This window comes from Manacus vitellinus, unplaced genomic scaffold (genome assembly GCF_001715985.3).
Source record: "Manacus vitellinus isolate BGI_N305 unplaced genomic scaffold, ASM171598v3 scaffold_39_pilon, whole genome shotgun sequence".
In the NCBI taxonomy this organism is placed as follows: domain Eukaryota; kingdom Metazoa; phylum Chordata; class Aves; order Passeriformes; family Pipridae; genus Manacus; species Manacus vitellinus.
Genome location: NW_021940534.1, coordinates 5,481,152 through 5,502,268, shown reverse-complemented (window position 1 = coordinate 5,502,268; position 21,117 = coordinate 5,481,152). Strand labels below are relative to the sequence as shown.

General features: G+C 41.1%; 1 protein-coding gene across 1 annotated transcript in view; it reads right to left on the bottom strand.

Annotated features, from left to right (window-relative positions):
* Positions 1-570: 570 nt before the first annotated feature.
* Positions 571-21,117, bottom strand: part of NEDD9 (neural precursor cell expressed, developmentally down-regulated 9) — a 39,224-nt gene continuing 18,677 nt past the window's right edge. The window contains exons 3-7 of the mRNA XM_029961687.1: positions 7,832-7,933; positions 6,553-6,654; positions 4,884-6,107; positions 4,454-4,543; positions 571-3,165 (exon numbers count right to left, since the gene is read on the bottom strand). Coding sequence (XP_029817547.1) covers positions 2,656-3,165; positions 4,454-4,543; positions 4,884-6,107; positions 6,553-6,654; positions 7,832-7,933 — 2,028 coding nt within the window. The 3' untranslated portion in view covers positions 571-2,655. The remainder of the gene's footprint in view (positions 3,166-4,453; positions 4,544-4,883; positions 6,108-6,552; positions 6,655-7,831; positions 7,934-21,117) is intronic.

Here is a 21,117-nt window from a genome sequence, read left to right as displayed (position 1 = left end):
CCACTGGGTCAGGGGCAAAGGGTGACTGTACTGAGCAAAATTGCTTTTTCAGTTCCTGCATGGATCATGGCTTCACCAGTAAGAGCTGGAGAGGGGAAGCAGGCCAGAATGGGTGGACAGCCACATCTGTGTCCTGCCACCCCACCTCACTGTGGATTGTGTTCAGAGAAACTGCCCCACTCGCCTGAAGAACCAGTGTCTGTACTATGATGAGGTGGTTCGGGATACCACTTATGTAGCAGGAATGGGGAATGGGGCAGAAGCATGGCTCAGCATACTGCAGACCTTGGTTGTATTTTGGACTTGGTATCTTGTGTAGCTGAGTTGGATAAATGCTTCACCTGCTTATTCTGGACAGGCAGAGAAACTGTCTTCCCCTTTCTCTTAAACCCTGAAGTTCTCATTTCACGGTATAAGCATGGACCAGTGAAAAGATGGAAAGTGAATTCCTCATGTTAGAATGGCTTTGATAGTATTAGCAATTAGCAACATTTCCTTTTAATATGCTTAGAGAACTCTGAAAACAAGAAAAAATTAGATCCAGTTGGCTTTTTATATGAAAAAGCTAGTAATTTTAATCATTTCAAAATGACTCTCTACAAGATAACAAACTGTAATACAGGGTTGCAATACAGGTTCTCCTTTGGAAAGCACAAACTATCAACATAAACACTAGACTTCAAATCATACTTTCACTTTCTAAGAATATACAGGGAAAAAATTGAACAAGGAACTCCAGAAGAATCCCAAACAACACTAGTACAAAACAGGTTCACATGGGTTGCTTTTTGGCAACTGGCTATGAGTTACAATAGTGTAACTGCCCTTCTGGGATGTTATACCAGGCCAAGCCTTGGAGCCCTTTCTTAGCCAGCTGGGGGTGTGCTGGCTTCCACTGCCCTTCCAGAAACGTTCTGCAGACTCTGGAAGTGACATTATGATAGTGAAGAGTGATCTTCACTCTAAGACAATACATTAAGGTTGCAGTATTTCGCACACTGCTGAAATGGTTTTGTTATCTAAGATGACAAATCCCATTTCAATAAGGCACGTGTTTGGCTACAATTGGTAAAGTAAGGAGTTAGGCAGAAGTGCCTGTTTTCCAGGTGCTACTGACCTCATGACCATGTAGTTACCAGTGATCTGTCAAGTGCTCAGAACATACCAATGTGGGACTACCTTGAATTGTACAAGGAGAGTAGTGTTTTTGCTTTAAAAATGCCGGAATCACCTGGAATTTACCTGAGGTATTGCTCACCTTGAAGCACGGCTTTTAGGCTGGGGACCACAGGCAAACAGTGTTCTGTGACTTATTTCAGGGGGGTCACAAAAGGCAATGAAGACCAATAAGCCGATACATCTTTTAGAGCAACCAGCATACATGAAATTTCTAAAGGAGTCTACCACTCTGCTAACAATTTATAAGTGTCTACATTAAAAATTACTAGCTGTGTACTTACTGATGGAATGGCCCCATTAAAACAGGAGGTCATTTTTTGGCAACAGTGTAGTGCAGAAAGGATCAGAACCTACGCAACAGAATTTGGAAAAAAAAAGCCCAGTGGTTGAACAGAAGTCAGAATTGCAACAGATGCAATTAATTCCCAATAGTATGTCCTAGAAAATTAAGTGCTATTTCTTCATTAAATTGCGTGTATGCTATAGAGATGTTTGAATATCTGTTATTTCAAATTAACCTTTTTTCTTTCCATACAAATTACAATTTGTATGTTAATCCCTCTGAAAGGGATTGGTATTTTGAAACACTGCTCATCCGCAGTTTCAAAGATGAGCCCAGTGGATCCTGAGATGCCCTCAGGATAACACTGAGTCCATAAACAATAAGGCTTTCAACCCTGACTGTTAAATTAAATTGCCAATGCAAGTGCATACAAGGTAAAAATGTATGAAATTACATTGCTGGGAATCCATCCACATTTTGAAATCCAATGTTGCATAGTCATTAGAAACAGTGAAATCTGAATGCCGTAAGTATGAACAATTCTGCCTTCCTCCTTAGAAGGTTCTCTTTCTTACATGGCCTAAAAATGCTTTTCTCCCGAATGCTGTACACCTTGCTTGATATGTTGCTCCTTGTAATTGTGCATATATGTTGGTCAGAATGACCAAATGTTTCACATACCAAAGTAACCTCAAGAGGAGTTAAACTTCACGGAATTAACCTATAGAAAGTAATTTCTAAGAAGGGAATGGAGTTCTATGAGAACCATTACACTTGATTCATGGATTGCTACAAGTAGGTTTCACAACCAAGTCCATGTGCCAGCATCAAGATGGAATGAAACAAGAAGAGTGCAGCATCCAGTTAACAAATATACTGAGGAAACAGGCCGTATATACAAAAGATATGCACTGTTTACCTGACACGTAACTCTTAAGGTGCTTAACTGATGTTTTAGGGAATGTAGCAACATATACATATATGCAGTGTATACAAATCTAAACGTGTATAAGAAACGTGATACAGAACCAAACAATATTCCCAGATCCCTGATTTAATTAGACTCTCTAATGCACAAGAATGTATTTAAAATATTTAATAAAAAATATCTAGAAAATGATAACATTTACATAAAAATAGCTCCAGTTTCTCTGCTTTTGTTTTGCTGCTCACGGATTGGATTTTACTGGGTTTCATAAGGACGCCATTTGGACCAGTGAGAGTTTGAACAACTGTGCGTGATGAGACAGCTCTGTTACTCGGTCCACCATCTTCTGTAGGGCTGCTGTGCTGGGGTAACTCAAGGCAGCCCCCTTGGTGGCCAGAACAACACTCTTCAGCAGTTCACACAGCTGGTTGCTGGAGTTCATCACTTTGTTGCATATGTCCTGAGTTGTCATTTGCCTTGCGAGTGTGTCCCCAATGAACACAAGTTTGTGAGCGCTCAAAATGATAAATTTGCTGTGAGCCACAAAAATTCGGGGGGGCTGAGAGGAGTTGACACAACTGAAAAAGGCATCAATGGCATTTAGGAGGGAGTTGAAGTGAGTCTCACATTGGTCAGAGTAGAATAAAAGCAGGCGGCTGTCCTGGGAGGTGGCAGTGCTGTTTGTGTTCTGGAAAGCTTGAGGTGGCTTCCATTTTGAGATGTCATTTTCTACCGGCTTGGTGATCTCTTGCTCCAGACGTTGAAACTGATTGATCTGAAAGGCAAAAAGAAAAAAAAAGCTCTCTTCAGAGAGTATTCTTGTAAGATGCTGTTATGTATAACAATTTCACCTTATTCCTCGGGACAAACCCCAAGTATCCTAGACTGACCTTACGCTAAATAAAATAGCAATAGGTTTTCTAGGATCAAGGGCTTTGATTACCGTTAATTCAAACACATGGAGTTCAGAAGGGAGAAACGTCTAAAATACTTCATTTACATTAAAAAAACCCACTGAACAACCCAAATTCCTGACTTTACAGGCTGTTGCTCATTTGGAGTATTCTGAAATCACAAGTGAGAGAGAAGGATCCAAGTGGCAGTGACTCCTACACAATCTTTAAAAAGCTGTCATCACTGTGAGATTTTGAGATGAAAAGCCTTTAACTCTCACCTCCTCATTGCTTGTACAGTTTTCTGCCATACGATATGGCAACAACATACTGAAGAATTAATATGAGGGAAAAGTGATAGCCCTGAATCTTATGTGACCTATTTTTTAAAGTGATGTTCAGCGTAATATTTAAGTTAATGGTATTGATGTTCACTGAACAGATGTGCAGGCAGAATGTGTTTTCAGCATGGTCCAGTGACTAAGGCCCTGGACTCCAGGTCAGGAAAGCTAAGTTCTCAAGCTGGCTTTGCCACTGCCCTGCTGTGAGACATCACAGTTTGCTTCTCCTCCGTGGTAAACTTTTGGAGTTTTTAAACTTTCTGCTTTTTATTATCTGTGTGCACTGGGCCCACTGCAATGGTGCACAGTACAAAAAAACCAATTAGTATCAAACTGAGATGACTGAAAATTGTTTTGAAGTGAAAGGCTTATTCCTGCCATAAGAGATGTTGTTCTAAACACTGAGACCTGTGGCTGTGCTTCCACTCAATTGTGAAGTGGCAACAGGGAAATGAATGGGGCAGAGATGCTGATCTTCAGAATAACTACTCTGCAGTAAATACTTAAAATTTCTTTGGTATAAGCAAATGCTGACACAGGTGTACGGGGCTAGGAAGGTGCAGAAGCCTTGATGCTCACTGGTTTCCATTTGGAGCGTGACAATGCATGTCCTTGTCTTTTATGTTGATAAATCCCTTAATGCTGTGCCTGACTGGCACAAACCCCACATGGGACTTCACAGTGTGTGCTGGCATGCATACACAGCTTACATGACTACAGCCTTTGAACATGGCTAAGGGAAGGGCCCCTCCTGCTTTATTTGACCAGTACTCCCTATGTGTGAGGAACACTGCATTTCAGTGCGACTATAGCACCCAAGTGAACATACCTGATGGTGCTCTAGTTCCACTTTGCTCTGCTTGATAATATTTTCCTTTTCCAGCAGCTCCTTCTGTTGCCTTTCAAACTCTTCCTTCCCCTGTTTTACACAACAAAAGACACTGTGTTAAATCAAAATTGCTCCTGAGCTAAATGACAACTAACAGGTCAAGTAACAGACTGCTTTGAATTGGCTTTTTCACTGGTAGTGAGTGCACCACTAAGAGTACAGAAAATAAAAGGATGGCATGGCAGAGCAAAAAGCTATCATTATTACATATGCAAAACTCTATTTGAGGGAAGGAATCACCCTGGTGAAATTACTCTTGAATATGTGTTACTGTGACAATAGATTGCTACTTCCTTGCAAGCAGCTTCTGCAAAAACCACAGACAACTCTTGCACAGCCTTCTGCAGGACAAGGTGTTGGGTTGACCTACCTGCAGGTGAACATAATCGTAGTCATCCATCCAGCTCTTTTCCGAGCCTTCGCTGGTGGTACTGTACGGGTGCTGACCTTTACTCAGGAGCGGAGGAAGGGAACTGCAGGGGTTCTGTGCTTGCTCTCCATGATGCTGCATCTGAGGATTGTCATAGACACAGTTGGGAGCGTTCATTATATTCTCAGGTATGTTTTTGAAACGTGAGCCGCCCAACGCCTGTTTGAAGAGCACCTCTGCGTTGACACTGATAGTAGTGGTCAGTTGCTTGGCATCGTCCGGGACTGTCCTTGCCACCATAACAAACCGATCCAGGTCATCACACTTGTTCTGTGCTCTGTTAACAGCCAGGACATTCAAAGACCAGTTGTATCTGTTCAAGTCATGACTAGTTTGGGTAAGGATCTGGTGAGAGTCCTCCAGCCTTTGCACCTCCCTCCTCATTTTGTTAAGAAGGCTGAATTCAGGTAGGCAGGAAGCATTGGCTGCTGATCCTTTTGCAAACTGCAGGTACTCCCACAGCGACTGTTCTACCTTATCCACAGCAGTGTGAATTTCATTGATGTGTTTCTCCATATATCCATAGGACCGCCAGTCTGGTGTAATGAAGGCTGTGAGGTTATTGACAGCTGTCTCCACCATCTGCTGGAGGCGATAAAGCCTCTCTATAGCAGTGTCTGGATCAAGGATTAGTCTTTTGTCCTGTGCAGTTGATGCTGAAAAAGAAGAGTCTTTTGATGTTGTTGAAGATGTGGACATATTACTCCTTGTGCTTCCTGTACTGGAGAAAGACAACCTATTCATCCCATCAGTCACATCCTGTAAGCCTCTATTGTCTTGGAGGACTGCTGGTGGCACATCATATACACCTTCTCTTCCTTCTGCAATGAGACTTTTACTGAGTCCTGCTTGTTGTCCTGGAAATGCAATGCCCCTCGGGGTATCATAAACATCTTTTTCAGGTGCAATTTGCTGTCCAAGAAAATGGTTTTGATGGTTCATAGGGATGTCATAAACACTTTGTGTCTGTGGCATTCCACCCGGCAATAACAGGCTCTCAGGGGAAAATCTATTAAGTTCTTTTCCAACTGCTTTGGTGATGGGAGGAGGAATATCATATGCTCCTTCTGGTCTTACGCTGTGGCCCAGTGAAGATGAAAAATCCTGCAAATTTTCCCTCAGGCCTGTATCATCTTGGCATGCAGACTGAGGTGTAGCATAGACCTGAATGACAGAAAGTAAACCATGAAACCTCTGACTAGAAAAACACATGGTTATACCTTACATATGGACTATAAAATGATGGGATGGAAGATCTGCTATTGCTTTTCAAAGAGTCAGCTACTTACCCTGAGTTTGACTCAGAGTCAGTTTTAACATCTCACTTTTTATCACTTATCTTGATGCAATTGTCATAAGCAGCAAAATCCAAAGAGATAGATAGCATGCTGCCACAAAGATAGTGTAGGTCTAATTATCAATTCATAGTCCATAACCTTAATTTTGGGACAGTGCCTCACTTTACCAGTTTTAACAGTTTAAGAACCCAAGGAAATCCTTGAAGTACTGAATCTCCTTTTCCTTCAGGATTATACATGGACTCTTGTTTCAATGTGTCTTTGGTCAGATATGAAAATACAAGATCTTGTGGAAACAGAGTAATACTTACCCCTTTGGCAGGTGGTATGTCATACACTCCTAAAGCTTTTGCTTCTCCCATGTGAACTGGAAGTGCAGGTCCCTTAACTGATGTGGGGGGAATGTCATATACCTGAAGAAAGAATAAATTGGTTACAGTCACCTCAGGGAAAGCTCTGATCTCAGGTGAGTTTTCTTAGTTTCTGTGTTTTCTCTCAAACACTCTGAACACGATCAGAGCTCTTCTAGCTTGTTTCATATGGGAGAACTGCTTGGATTCTGGACAGTTGGGAGGAAATGCACTTTGCTAGGTCTCCTCTGGGCAACTGTGTGGACAGCAGGCTGGAGAGATGAAGTCACAGCTGACTTCCATCCTGAGAGTTAAATGAAGGTCAGTCTACTATGGGTATCTCTTGGGTTGAACAGGGGAGCACATGTGACCAAAACTGATCACAACCATACTGACAGAGATTAGAGGGGTTGAGGAATAAGCTCGTGCTAGTACACCCTGAACTCTCTGAAACTAATGCTGTCCCTGTCGGCATTGCCCATCTGCTTTATCAAGTGCAGTGTGAGCTGTCTTTCTAGCAGACAGTACAGCTGTCAGGTATTTCAAGCATCGGACTTGGTGGCTTGTCCTACATTACAGAGGGTTTTGCATGTGGTCTGAGGCCACTATCTGAATGTCTCTTAACCCAGACTTCCTAATGATTCCAGTCAATCGGTGTCAATCTGTGATAGGTACTTTTGGATTTCAACACTATTCCCTCAAGGAGGTGCTCTGTCAGAGAGCTCTGGAGAGATGCAGGGTTGTTGAGTTACAGGTCCTGCAAGCATCCACTCTACATTCTGGTCCTGGGGATTGAATGCTAAAGGTGTTCCCTGAACAAAGACATATTTCAAGTTCAGTGACATGGCGCAGTTGATACATGGTGAAAACAACTCCCTGCATAGCATCTGTTCATCTAGGCGATAATTTTACCCTTACTGAGTGAATTACTGTCAACTATGCAACAACAAAGTACAGAAAAAAAACTGTTCCCAGGCAGCAAGTTTATTCTGTTTAGATATACTCTTTGATCAAAACACAGAGAACAAATGGGACTTTTGCGTTTGGTGTGCTGCCAAATCTTAGTCAACATCAAATACAACTTTGAAATACTTCTGTGATCTGTGAATAAGCCACAGCATCTAATTAAAACATATTTTCCCTCTGAAATGAGAGAATTTGCACTGCTCGTAAAATTCTGGTAGAAATTCATCACCCTTTGTGCCCTGTCAGCCCTGTTGGCACTTTTATTGGTACCTACCCCTTGGAGAGGGCGAACAGGGGGGATATCGTAGGTATCCTTCTGGTATTTGGAAGGGAGTTCATAAACATAACCTTGTCCTGACCTCACTGGAGTTATTACCTGTGGGTAAAAGAAAACAAGGAAATGTAAGTCTCTGAGGATCTTGGCATGTTCTCTTTGTTACTGCACAGGGTATAAACAATCTAGTCCTATTAACGTTCACGCTTCAAGTGCCAGTGTTAGAAACACCAGTCTACATACACTTCTGAGAGCTGAACACCAAATATGACTGTTAGCAGCTACAAATGCACCATCTTTTCCTTCCAGACCAGTCCTGACACGTCTGCTTGCTACTGCCCTACAATATCTTCCATTTGTCAAGCACAGATTCTCCAGCAGGTCTGAGAGCTTGGTCCCTTCTTCCCATTGATCTCCCATAAGCACAGACCCCACGAGGTGATGGTTACGCCACCCACTTGCTGAGATCAGGGCTGTGTACATGCTAATCCGAATAAGTGTGTGTCTCCACTTATTGTCAGACGCTTTATATACAAGGTTTACACTCTGGGATTCTACCCCCTTACTTGCAGAGGTATTTCCCACCTACTATGGCAGGATTTCTTATTTTACTGTGCTCCACAGCACAACTTCCTGGAGAACTGAGTGTGAGCTGTGGCTTTGAAAATTGTTTACGCCTAAAGGCTAAGCTTAAACCTTCCAAAGCAGGACGTTCGATTTTGCTCTGTTTTTTCTATGTTAGCAGCTAAGACATGAGAAATGTTAAGCCATTCTTCAAGTATATAATGAAATAACAGCCTCTGAAAAACAAAAAAGCTTAGAATTTACATTTTTGGACATTTTGTAAACCATTAACTACCATAATGACTTCAAATAAAATCTTGTGAAAAATAAATGCCTTATGTCTTGGACAGCATCTGCACGGCAGAATTTCAGTATAATGTGGTACAAAAGAAATGTTACCTAACCCCAAAAAAGAGCTGGGTTTGTAGTAGAAAGGCTGACAACTTAACTTCTGCTGGTACTATTTAGCTCTAAGAAAAAAATAAAAATATTGTAACCCAAAGGCATAAAATGGCAAATTACACAGGCTCGTACAAAATGTGACTTTGTACTCAGCTGGGGAAAGTTTTGTACCACAGCTACCTAACTGTCTTTGAAAATGTATGCAAGACTGACCTCAAATGCTCAGTCAAAAACCTGTAACAGTTTTTGCTGTAAGGAGCCAGATTTCAGAGTGAGTTTTGCTTGACTGAGGTCTTCAGGGAAATTCCCTCATTCTAACCTGCTACCTTCCTCTCTGCTGTGTTAACAATGGAGTCTTTCCTTCTTTTCTCCTGCTGCTCAGACATTGCTGGGCAATCTCTGTCCCTGTACCATGAAACAATCACTGAATCCTCCCCCTGAGGTGGCTGCCATACCAGCATACTAGCACACAGGTTTGATTCAAAGTGAGTAGCCCAAGGCAGTGCTCCTGGCAGCACCACCCACTGCACTGACTGTGTGTGCCTTAAGGGAAGGAGAAACATTCATGCCTGGCAGTGGGGGAAGACAGTGGGTTTTGCAACTGCTCTTCTTCGAATTAGCAACTGAAGACAGGAACTGGAAGCAACACAGTCTCCAGAGAGCTGGGTCAGCTCACCGCTGGATCAGTTCTCTCAGTGAGAGAACTCCTGCTAAATTGTGTGTGTGGTTAATAGGGCTTACATATGTACAAGTTTTTTTTTTGAAGAATCTAAAAATGTATTACATTTATGAGAGACTGTTCCTCTTTCATGGAGTCACCTGCTGCATTGTAAAAGGTATCTACAGGCAAAACTTCTAAAGAAGTTCTTTCTGAAGTTACTGGAAGCTTCCAATAATGGATCACTTCAGATATTATCCCTCCCAGGCACTCTCATGTAATACTGGGATTATTTTGTTTGCCTGAGAAAATTCTAACTTGTATCAATATCACTTCTTCATGCTTTTTCTGCCAGTGAGGGCTAGTGATCAGACTAGCATAGTTTGACATATATATTTTGCATCCTTTTCTTTTTTCCCAGCTGTGTGCTGCCAGTCAAATGCTTTCTACTCAAGAACAGAAGGATTTGGTTTTAAGCAATGTTTACTCAGAGGTTCCTTCCAGGGACTCAAAAATTACAATCATGAAGTTGCTTCAATAATGAGTCACTGAGTGTTCAAAAGTTTTTGTCTGGGAGAACAGATAATGTACAGTAAAAAGCAAAGGGCCATTTCCTGGGTAGCCCATCTCCATGAGCCCTTCTGCTGCTGTGAATACTGTGGCATTAGGCTGCTTGCTAATATGCTAGGAAACTGCTTGACCATCCCAGAGAAAAGCAACAATGTGGTGTTCAGGGCAGGCAGCAAAATGCCCCATGCAGTCCTGGAAGTAGGGAGCAGTGCACTGCTGTGGTTTGCCTCTGCTTTACCTGATGGTTGTTGCCTAGCCAGGCAAAGCAGGAGTCAGGCGATGTCAGGCTCCAAAAAGACAGATATTGGTCCCTCAGTCTGAAATTTTTAAAACCCCTTGCTCAGTTGTGTTCTACTCCAGAAGCCAAACTATATCCTAAATCCAGAGCAGGAGTAAAATGTGACCCGATCTTCTCCAGGTCTCAGATGTGTGATGCTTCTGACAGTCCTGCCTGTGGAGGCAACAGATGGCACCTCTGCAGAAGCTTTAGGACACCATAGTTCTCAAAGGCTTGCACAGCACTTTAGAGAAGCGTCTTTAAGCAGGCTCAACAGTAACTGTCCTATGCATCTTAGGACTAAACTCATTCAGGATAGAAGGCACCACCACTCTCTTCTTGCTCAGAGAATTAATCTCTAGGAGCAAAATCACAAGCCTCTAATATAAAAAGGGAGCTGATCTGAGCAGCACAGAATCACAGAAAGTTGGAAAAGACCTTTAAGATCATTGAGTCCTACCACAAACCTAATGCTGCCAAGTCCACCACTAAGCAACGTCCCTAAGTACATGCATGTAAAACCACTTGCTCTTCTTGTTAAACATGGTTGTTGTAGGTAAACATTGCTTTTCCAAGAAGAATCTTGGAAAATCTGCAAAGCAGATGATATCCTTGCACGGTGGAGCCTGGAACACACATGGAAGAGAAGCTGTGCTCCTGCTCAGCAATTGCAGAGAGATTCTCCCTCATTTTGCATACAGGAGTTTTATGCAGCTGCATTTACTCTTGTAGCTCATCTTTAGAGACCCTTCCCATTTTTCAAAAAATGCTGACATACCAGATGCTGTATGAAAGGTTTACAGTACTACAAGGCTGTTGGTTTTATTTACTGTGCTGTGATACAATTCTAAAAAACTACACTAAGGCTAGACAGGACAGATGAAGGAAGCCAGTTTTACTCAGTGTTACACTTTTTATATCATCTGTCTTGACACTTTTGCACTCTCCCAGACCTGACCAACTTGAAGCAGTGGTCAAACAGCGTCACTCCTTTATTTGGTTGAAACAAACTCCTTCTGTGGGTGCTTCCAGCTATTGTCAAAGGAAGTGAGAGGTTAAAACACAAAATGCCTGATTCTGGGTATTCAGGAGTCCAGCCTGCCTACATGAGTGACTGTGGACAGAAGACCTGAGCTGTCTGCAGGGCCGCTCTGCTTTAGGTGACATTTATTTTCCAAATAAAAATGCTCCTTTTTAGGCTTCTGAAAAAGCTATATGAAAGGCATAAAGTATGACCTTAAGAAACCCAGCAACAACCAAAGTTTGTTGATAACATGAAAAACAACTTTTTTCTTCCAGTGACTCAGGTATATTTTCCTGTGTGGAGGATTATTGTCCAGTAACAACATGTTGTGAACAATTTCATCATAAAATTCCCTGGAGATGCTAATCGGATCTTTACTGAGTACAAGAATGTTTCCTGTTGTACCTTTTCTTCCAACCCTTTTTGTTAAGCTAAACATGCCTCTGGACTGCCTGTTCCTGGTCAATTCACAAGAGAAGCAGCTCATCACCAAAATGTTATCTCCAGTAAACATTTTGTAACCGTAATTAAAAGAATACCCCCACTACCCGACAAAGTGAAAATGAGGAGCGTTTGTTCCTAGTCTCATTTCCCCAAGACGTGACCTCACGTGGGACGTCAGAACACACGGTTGCACTGCTTCTTCCGAATGAGGAAGAGAAAGGTAGCTGGGCTGATGAAGTAAGAAAGGTACCAAACCCAGTCAAAAGTAACTTTTGATTTTGGATATTCACCCATAAATATATTAAATGAACTTGCTGCTTCTGGGTGGGATGCTCAGCCCTTTCAATGCATTATTGAACCATTTTTTATGGTTTTCATTTTCGATGGCAGTTAACTTTTGAAGATGGACTTTAAAAGGAAGGAGGTGACTGCAAAGAAAACATTCCCCTTGTCTCACTTCTAGAACAGGGATAGCAGTCCTGTCTGGTACTCAGAAATTTATTTTCTAACAAATGTCATTGAACTTCATACCTCATGAGGATTATTTTTCCTTTTACCTCTTCTCTTTTAAGAATGCCCGTGGTCATCGAAGTTTAAATAATCCTGCATTTCAAACTAGCAATTTTCCTTGTTTATGTGTTAAAGGAAACAGATGGTGTTCCCACAAACTATTTAGCCCAACATTCTCAAAACATTGTTAACCACTTAATCTATGCAGAGCAACTAACAGGGACCAGGTTTGGCTCTGGTGAAACATGTAATGAGCCTTCAAACTTTCGGTACTGCAAAACAAAGACAATTGAGCAGAAAGTTTGTTCTGTTCCTGCTGAAGACCATGCTCTTCCAAAAGCAATTACTTGAGCCTTTTCCATGCCAATGGCACGTTCCTAACCAAGAAAAAGAGCTGAATGTGCATGTACTTTACAAAATATCCTGTCCTGTGGTTCATTAAATCCCTCTTTCTTACATATAGTGGAAAACCCCCCAACATTCTATTTCTTCTAGGATTAAAACGGATATTAGGCTGCAATAGAGAACATTCCTAACTAAGGCAACAACAAGACCATTCTCGTGCTTACAGCAGATACACACCACTGTAGTTTACATTGTTTAACAAGGACAAAGAGCAAATAAACTTACTGAAGCAAACAAAATTACTCTGAATTTATAGCAGTACCGTGGAGGACATAACATGGCCTGTTCCCATGAACTGTGACGCCTGATATGCAGAATGATGGGAAACAAGTGAGTTTTACAGGTGAGAGAACTGAAGCAGAGGTATGTTTCACCTCTGTAACACTTTGCCGCACCCAAACCACAGGCAGAGAGGGGAGCTGAAAAGGGCAGCTTGCTATTTCCCTGTATGGTTTCTTAACCCCAAGAACCTACTGATGCCTGCTGACTGCAACACCAAAAATACATCAGTGCGTTTTGAAGGTGGAAAAGAAGAGGCATGTGAGGCAAATCCTGTATATATATTTTAAATCTGGACAAAGAACTGTATTAAAACATATTTCCTCCCACGATGCTCTCCTCTTCACCCCATGGGCAATCCTCAGCAGCTGATGAGCTACTGCCATTCACTGCTTACCCTGGGAAGAGTTATGCCCCAGATGAGGCCAAGTGGTGGTGCATAAAATGGGGCTGTCATAAAGCCTGGATATGGGAAAAATTCATCAAAATGCAAGTAATTGGAAAAAAATCATGTTTGTTGTCTGTTTTAAAGTATTTCTATAAATTTAATACGAAACTATTAATCATTGACATTCTGTTCCTGAGCCTGTTAAGTGGATGTGTAACAGCTACCTGGGCTCTTTTAAGCTTGTAAGGAGCATGAAATGGACAAAGAGAATGTGGGGAAATCATTATCAGAGAGAATTACGGGGAAAAAAACCTAATCCCTATTTCTTGAACTCCTAGCCTTTTGCAAGGCAGTGGCAGGAGCCACTGAATGGTGTCAGATCAGGCAGTGAACCACCTCTTGGTCCTTCTTTCAGTTTTGCTGCACGTACTTAGGAAGCCACACGTGTCTCCTTAAATGCTTTTGGTGTTTTTTTCCTTGGGAAAGTTTCTGTGGCTAAGTTGAGCTGCAAGAAGGTTATGTTAAAAAACACTGGGTATTTGAAAGAATCTGTCTAGCTGGCTAAAATTCTGTCCTTTTTACAGAAAGCACATAGTGTTTCCACTCCTGTCTTTTGTAAGCTGCATCAAGATATCCAGTGAATGATAATGAATTTCCTGACAGTAATATCTATTGCATCGCTCTCTGTCGTCTGCTCTGAAAATAAAGAGCAAACTTATTTCTTTGTTATATACAATGACATACAGTGTTTCCCTGCTGCCAGTGAGTCAACGTTGGAGCTTCTCTCTGACATGTGCTAAGGATACTCACTCTTATAAATGTTTGGGTTTGTAAGTTGCTATAGGTCTTAAGATTATGAACTCACAACGCTTTATTTTAACCTAAATAATGCATGAACACTGGGCCACTATAAAACATTCTAGTATAGTATTTCCTGTCAAGACTGAACTGTTGAAGCTTTGATCAAGGTTCACAAGCTGAAAGAGAGAGGAGGAAGCCTGCAGAGGCATTTCTTCTAATGCATTGGGCTTGTAGCTGCAACTATGTGTTGTTTCTAGTGCTACGGGTCCAAACGCTTCTGCAAGGCAAGAGGAAATCAACAGAAAGCCTGTATTAGTTTTCTGGGCTGAGTGTGTTATCAGCTCTACTGCGAGGTGAAAAGAAATGCAGCAACAACACACACAGAGACACCTCTGCTTGTCTTTGAGCGGGTGTTCACCAGTGAATTTTCTTAGAATATTCAGATGTGTGAAGATAAGAATACATGACAAATGCTGCACTGATACAGAACTGATTTATTTTTTGATGTTGTTTTCATCTTCAAAATACTGCTTATTTTCTCCTCTACTTTTTGTCCAGTTGTTGTCCAAGACCTTTACCTACGAAGATTCTGCTGTAACTGTAACTGCTTTCAGTGCTAAAGCACGTCCAGATGTCACTGATTCATGTTGAGCTAAATTAAAAATGCTTACCTTTGCAGGCTCAGCATTTAAATAGAAACTTTTAAATGTGGCTATGAAGTGCCTCCCTCACCAGTAGATGCTCAGCCTTAAAAAACAACCCTGTGTTACTGTAATGTAAATAACTACAAGTAATGGAAATGGGTGTCTTGCTTTTGAGGTGGTATTATTTCAACAAGGTTTATACCAGTTTTGGGTTGTGAGTCTTGAAGATGTTGAGCAGAAGCTGTGAAACAAATTTAAAATAAAAAGTGTGAAATCACAAGCTGGCCTTGATTCAAACCCTCAACTGCTGGTGAAAATGGTATAGCCCACTGCTTTGCAACTAGCCTAATCCTGATTTTTTAACTTCTAGTGTGACCTCTTCCATTAACCAGCACACAAAAGCAGGGTCATTACACTGTTTTTCAGTTTTGTAGTTTTCCTAAAACTGAAGTGCAGGTTTATTGTCTTTCCAAACAATTTTTTTTAAAAATATGTGCAGTTACATACATGGCCTATGCTCTGACTAGTATAAAATGACAGGGATGTATTAAGTGTGGTGGTACTGACTTGCATTAACTGCAGCTTTGAATGACAGTGTTGAATTTTTGCTTACTGGAGTTCATGATTGCAAATTAATGCACATAGAAAGGTCTCTCTCTCTCTCCAGACCTTACCTGAATGAGCAGTACAAAGCACAAAAAAGCTCAACAATTTTGTCACTGGCAAGATTGTACTTGCGGTTTTTTTCTTTATTTTATGATATTTCCGTGACCTTATCCTGCTCTTTCTCACATCAACTCCGGGGCTTTCTGCCAGTTGTGTTATGAACAACATTTCTGCTTGCTTCAGTGGAACAGGCTTGGTGCTGGCTGGCCTTGAATTGCAAGGCTGAGTGGGAAGGGGTATTTCCTAGCTTCTGGTAAGAGTCATTCTTGCTTACAAAATGTGATTAAAGAGAGTCAAACCAACACTTCTGAGAGCGTCCCATTTTTTTCAGAGGAAAGGAAGAGAAAAAGAGAGAAAAGCAAAACGTACTCAGTACTATCAAATTATCAGCATTTTTAAGAGGAGTGTGAAAGAGGATAGTTGTTCAACGCTCTTGCTAAGAGTTTTACCAGTGCCATCCCCATGACAATTACTCATTTTCAGACAGACAGTGACATCATCATTTTTGTGTGCATTGGCCAACAGGGCTAAAGAGCTGATGCATTACAGGACTAGTGGCAGAACAGGCACACACTCAGAAATAATGTCTATGGATGGACCTTATGGAGAAAGAAACCCCTCAAATTATTGAGTGATAAGTTTTAGTGGAGAAATATGTGTAACTGCTAAAGCACTCTCTGGAAACCTGGGATTAAATCTGAGCTGCAGTTTTGATTAATGAAAAGCATGTGGCAAAACTCAGCACCTCAGCATTTGGGTATCTTGCCCATGATAAAAAAGCAGCATTTTGCTTTGTCCATCCCAGTCTGTCTAGTCTTCCCATTATAAAAAGGTTGTCACATGAAGAACCATTTGGCTAACATGCATATGTTTTCTATGCTGGAAATACTCTGTCTCTTCTCAAAGACAGAACCCAAAATTTAGGGCAAGTTTGGAGGAGGACAGGAAAGAAAGAAAAAGGATGAGAATATGAGGTGGTGGGACAGGTAGGGCAGAGAGTGTCTTGTTGTGAATGACATAAAATCCTAAAGGCTCACAAGCAATAAACCAGTTTGGTTCAGTCCAAACAACTAATTTTAATTCTTTTGAGGGGTTTCATCTTATTTGTGTTATTTCTTTCCTTCTATATTGAATTGAAAGTTGGGGGAGGAAAGCTTCATTTGGGAATTGTTGTAATAGGGTATTTCCATGACTTCGTTCCCCTTCCTTTAAGACATTTCTCAGAACAGATCCTTCCCCGTCAACAATTTCAGTTTTTGTGAATCGGCATTTCCCAGGGGGCAAAAAAATGGCTGAGATGAAGCACTGCCAAAGAGTTTCAATTCCACAAGAGTGTCATCGGAGGTACACTTGGGTAGAAACAACGGAAGTGTCTCTAAATCATCTAGGTTGGGAACCATGTTGCTCTGAGAGAGGTAGGCAAATAAAACCTTCCATCAGGAAGCAGTTCAATTTAATTTGATTTGTAGAGGTTCTCTGTCTCACAAGTTATACTCTGGCTCCATTCTTGTATGGGTTTCTCTGGGCACATGTACAGACAAGTGCTCCTAGTAACCAGTGTTTAGATTAGCACTGCCTGCTGTGGCAAGTTTATGGAAGGTATAGACACCTTTTAAACAGACATAAACTCCACCATTAATTGTTTGTTGCATCTGTACAATAATTATATCAGACCTCAGTCATGACTGATTGTGCATATGAAAAAGTTGTGATGGTAAGACCCAATGGGAATATGTTATTGTCTTTTATGGATTAGGGATGGGTTGTCTTATAGACAACCTGTCTCCCTAGAACTTAAGTACATTAATTTCATTTTCTTTCCACTCTAACAAATCTGTTTGAGGAGAAAGATTAATATAGATTCAACCAAAAAAAAAAGGATGCAGTATTATCACTGCTATTTAAAAAAGAAAAATTGAAACATTTCATGCCAGACATGTGGAATGATGATATTCTGGTGCTAATTAGTCTTCCCCCAAATCAAAACATCTCCAAAATCACAGAATGCCTGCCAAGCCTTAGGTTTCACTACAACTGTGTTTTCTTATGGTCAGCAACCTGTCTTCATCTACTCATTTCCTATCTCCATAAACCACACTTCCTCCTTATGATTAGATTCACTTTCTGAATAATCAGTTTTCCACTTGTGTGGAATTTTTTTCTAAAATGCTCTGCTGCTGTGCTTAGTTTTTAGTACCTAGAGGGAAATTTACATTACCCGAATTTAGTGTCTGTTTCAGACCCAAAGCTCCAGTTAGGTTTTGAACCACCAAGAAAAGAATCCATAAGCTTGCATTTTCCTGTTTATTATTTATTTCTTTTTCTTTTTTTTTTCCCCTTTTTTTTTTTATTAAAGGTTTGATCCTGTGCTTGTGCCTGTGCAGACAGATTTGTGTCCTGGGAGACCTCGGTTATTGGAGGAGATTACAGTACTGGCCTTTTTTGTGATACTCCAGGGGAAAAATGCATGCCTCTGGTCTACAAATAGAACTGATTAAAATGAGCCCTGCACTCAGAAAGAAACAGGGAGTAATGCTGAGCTCATATGTTTGCTCACCCTAATAAAATGCATTTTTTTTCGTATAATACTTCTCTACAAATCACATCAGTGAATAACTACTGCTTACTCTGAGTTGTGGATCAGGGTTTCTTCACTCAGTTTTCATGAAGACTACTGAGAATAGATTAACTGCACTAAATTTTACAGTAAAATGGCTGTTCTATTACTGTCACATGGAAGACTACAAGTGAAACTCCTCAGTCTAAGAAAAAGGCTGTGTGCTGTTTTAACCACTGAGTTTGCATTTAATTTGAGAGATTTTTATCCTTTAGAGCACACTTTGTGAAACAGAGCACTGAGTGTTGAGGTATGTGGTACCATTCCTGCTGTACTCAGCAAACTTCCTGTGTGCTCAGCACTTCTTCCACTGAAGCAATATTTTGTTACGAGGGGCATAAATCCCCAAAATAGAATTTGTAATGTGAAAGCAGAAAAAAAAAAGGACTATATGATCACTGTTCGGATAATTTATGTAACCCTATCACAGGAAACTGTGGTACTTCACACTTGAGGGTAAACGGGGACATTATTCTAACTTCGAATGAAAATACATTTTGCTGACAAACTGCAGAATACTACATATGCTCCAGTTCTTTTTGATAATAAAATATATCTGCCACACAACTCTTTACTTTGCTTAATGTATGTCTCTTCTTACCTCACAAATATGAAAATAAGCAAGAAAAAAACAGATAATAATGTAAAGGCAGGCTTATTTCTGTAACAAACATTACATGCAACCATTTGTTTCTTCCCAGCTAAGACAATACTTATTTAATTGGAAGGAAAAATGTCTTAATGGGGCTAACTGGCTCCTGCTACCGAAGCCTGTGCTGGAACTGTCAGGGTGGTGCTGCTTGTGGTGTGGTGTTTCCACTTTCTAGTTCAGTCAACCAACATGACTCTATAATATAATAATAAAAAATATAATAATAAAGACCAGGGAAAAAGGTCTGTTCCCTTAGCCATGCTTTACCCAAGCCTCCTGCTGAAGGCAGTGACCTCTTGAAAAAGGCAGAGTTAGCAGGATGGCGGGGCGTGAAACCCTTCATCTGTCAAGGACATATTTATACTTGGAAATAGGCCAGGGATGAAGATGAGTTCCTCCCTTATTCTGCTCTATCCGCTTTCAGAAGGTGGGTAACTCTTAAGTGTTTCCTGAACTGCAGAGTTCTAGTTCAAACAGACCAACAAACAAAAAAGCTGGTATGTTCCAAGGCATTAATCTCTATTTGCCTGAGTTAGTCTGTGCCCCGTGGGAGCTGTTGTTCGGGGCTGGTAACTCTTGCAGTGCAGCCTCTTCCCTGGTTAAACAGCTGTGGTACACAAGCCTCATTCTGTTTTGTGCAGAGTTCTCTCGATCAGCAGTTCTCCTGAGAGCTACTGGTTCCTACAGAAAGCTTTCAGAATTTGCAAAACTGTTTTCCAACAAGAAAATAATTCCCTTAAATTTTTTCAGGAAAAAATACTATTTTCAGGATGGCAGGGACAGCACAACAGACCAGCCAGGGGAAACACTGAACCAGACAAAAGAGTGTTTAAATGATGCCGGTGACTTTTTTTCATGTGTAGCTTTCCCCAGTTTAAAGCTTAGGTGTGAACTAAAGATTAATCACAGATGCAAGACTTTGTGCTTTGACAGCACCTTTCCCAGAGGATGTTCTTAAAGTAATCTGTACAGAATGAGTTCCCTCATAATTAACCCACATACTTCACAGATGAGGTGCAGAAACACCACTAAAACCCACGCAGAATTCTGCAGCAAGGATAAAATCCAGGTTTCCTGAATGTCTCAAGGTTCCTTCTCTTTGCTAGCTGCAGCAAAAGAGAGTAAGTTTCAAGGCAGAGCACACAAGGAGGGAATAAATGCTAAGATACAGCTTTCACATCTTTATGCTCCTCAGACGCTCTCCACACTTAGGGGTGTAACCGTTCTGTGACTAAACTTGCAGCACATCTATAAAAGCTTGGGGCTAACCAAGGCTAATTTTAAACTGTCCCTCATTATCTCTGTCATTGGGAGGGTGAGTTTTAGAAGGTGCTATTTTATTTGATAGAGGGAGCCAATACAGCTCTGTTGTCAACAACCAGCTTGGTCAGAATCAATTAATCATTGTAATTACCTGCCTCAGGACTCCTTTTTGACTCGCTTTGCCTTTCTGGCTAACAAGATGCGTTACCTCAGCGCAGCTTAATAACATGCCCACTGTTGATTTACTGCTGCTTGAGGCTAGACAATTCCTGCCTGACTATAGTTCCTAAGCCTTGCCTGCAAAACCTGTATGGCAGCCAAGCCACACATCTGCACAAAGAAAACAGGCAGACGTGCAGAAATGGATAGGGCAGAAACTGCTGCTGGTCCCACTTAAGAGTGCTGTCTAAAGGACATGGTCGTCTTCTCTAGCTACTGCTATGGGAAGGGAGAAGGCTTCCATATAGGAAGCGCTCATAGCAAAACTATTCAAAGTCCTTAAAACTGCCAAAACACAGAGCTTGCTGACCAACTGATTCCGCTGATGGAAGGAGGCAAAGTGGTTTATTTAAGCCTTTGGAGCAGGTGTCACAAGTCTGAGAAAAGAGATTAATTATCTTTGGAAGACAAAGCAAAGATTCCCCAAATTAAATCTTCAAGATGTCCAGCTTTCCTTAATATTAAGGATTGTTTTTACTGATCCCTAGAGGAGGAGGAGTTGGAGGACGGCCTGCTTCCTCAGACAAAGAACACAAGCACTAAAGTGCTTCTCTTTAATTAGGCTTTTCTTTCACAAACCCATTAGCAGAGAGTTGCAGCTTTAGCATTAAATAGCTGTTTAGCAAGGTTAGGATGACAAAGAACAGAGTATGTTTTACCTCAGAATCCACCCTTACTAATAACCCTACAGTTCCCTCTTGTATACCTTGGTTTCAATCCCAGTGGGTTCTATTCAGTGTAGAACTAAGCAATTCCAAAGCACCAGAGATATGTCTACCTCTGATCAAAGCAGAACACTGCTGTGAGGTTTGTCTGCCGCTAATAAACAGTGAATACTGAGACCAAGGGCTCTTAGGCTAAATAAATTTAAGTCATGATTAAAGCAAGTAGCAAATATTAGCT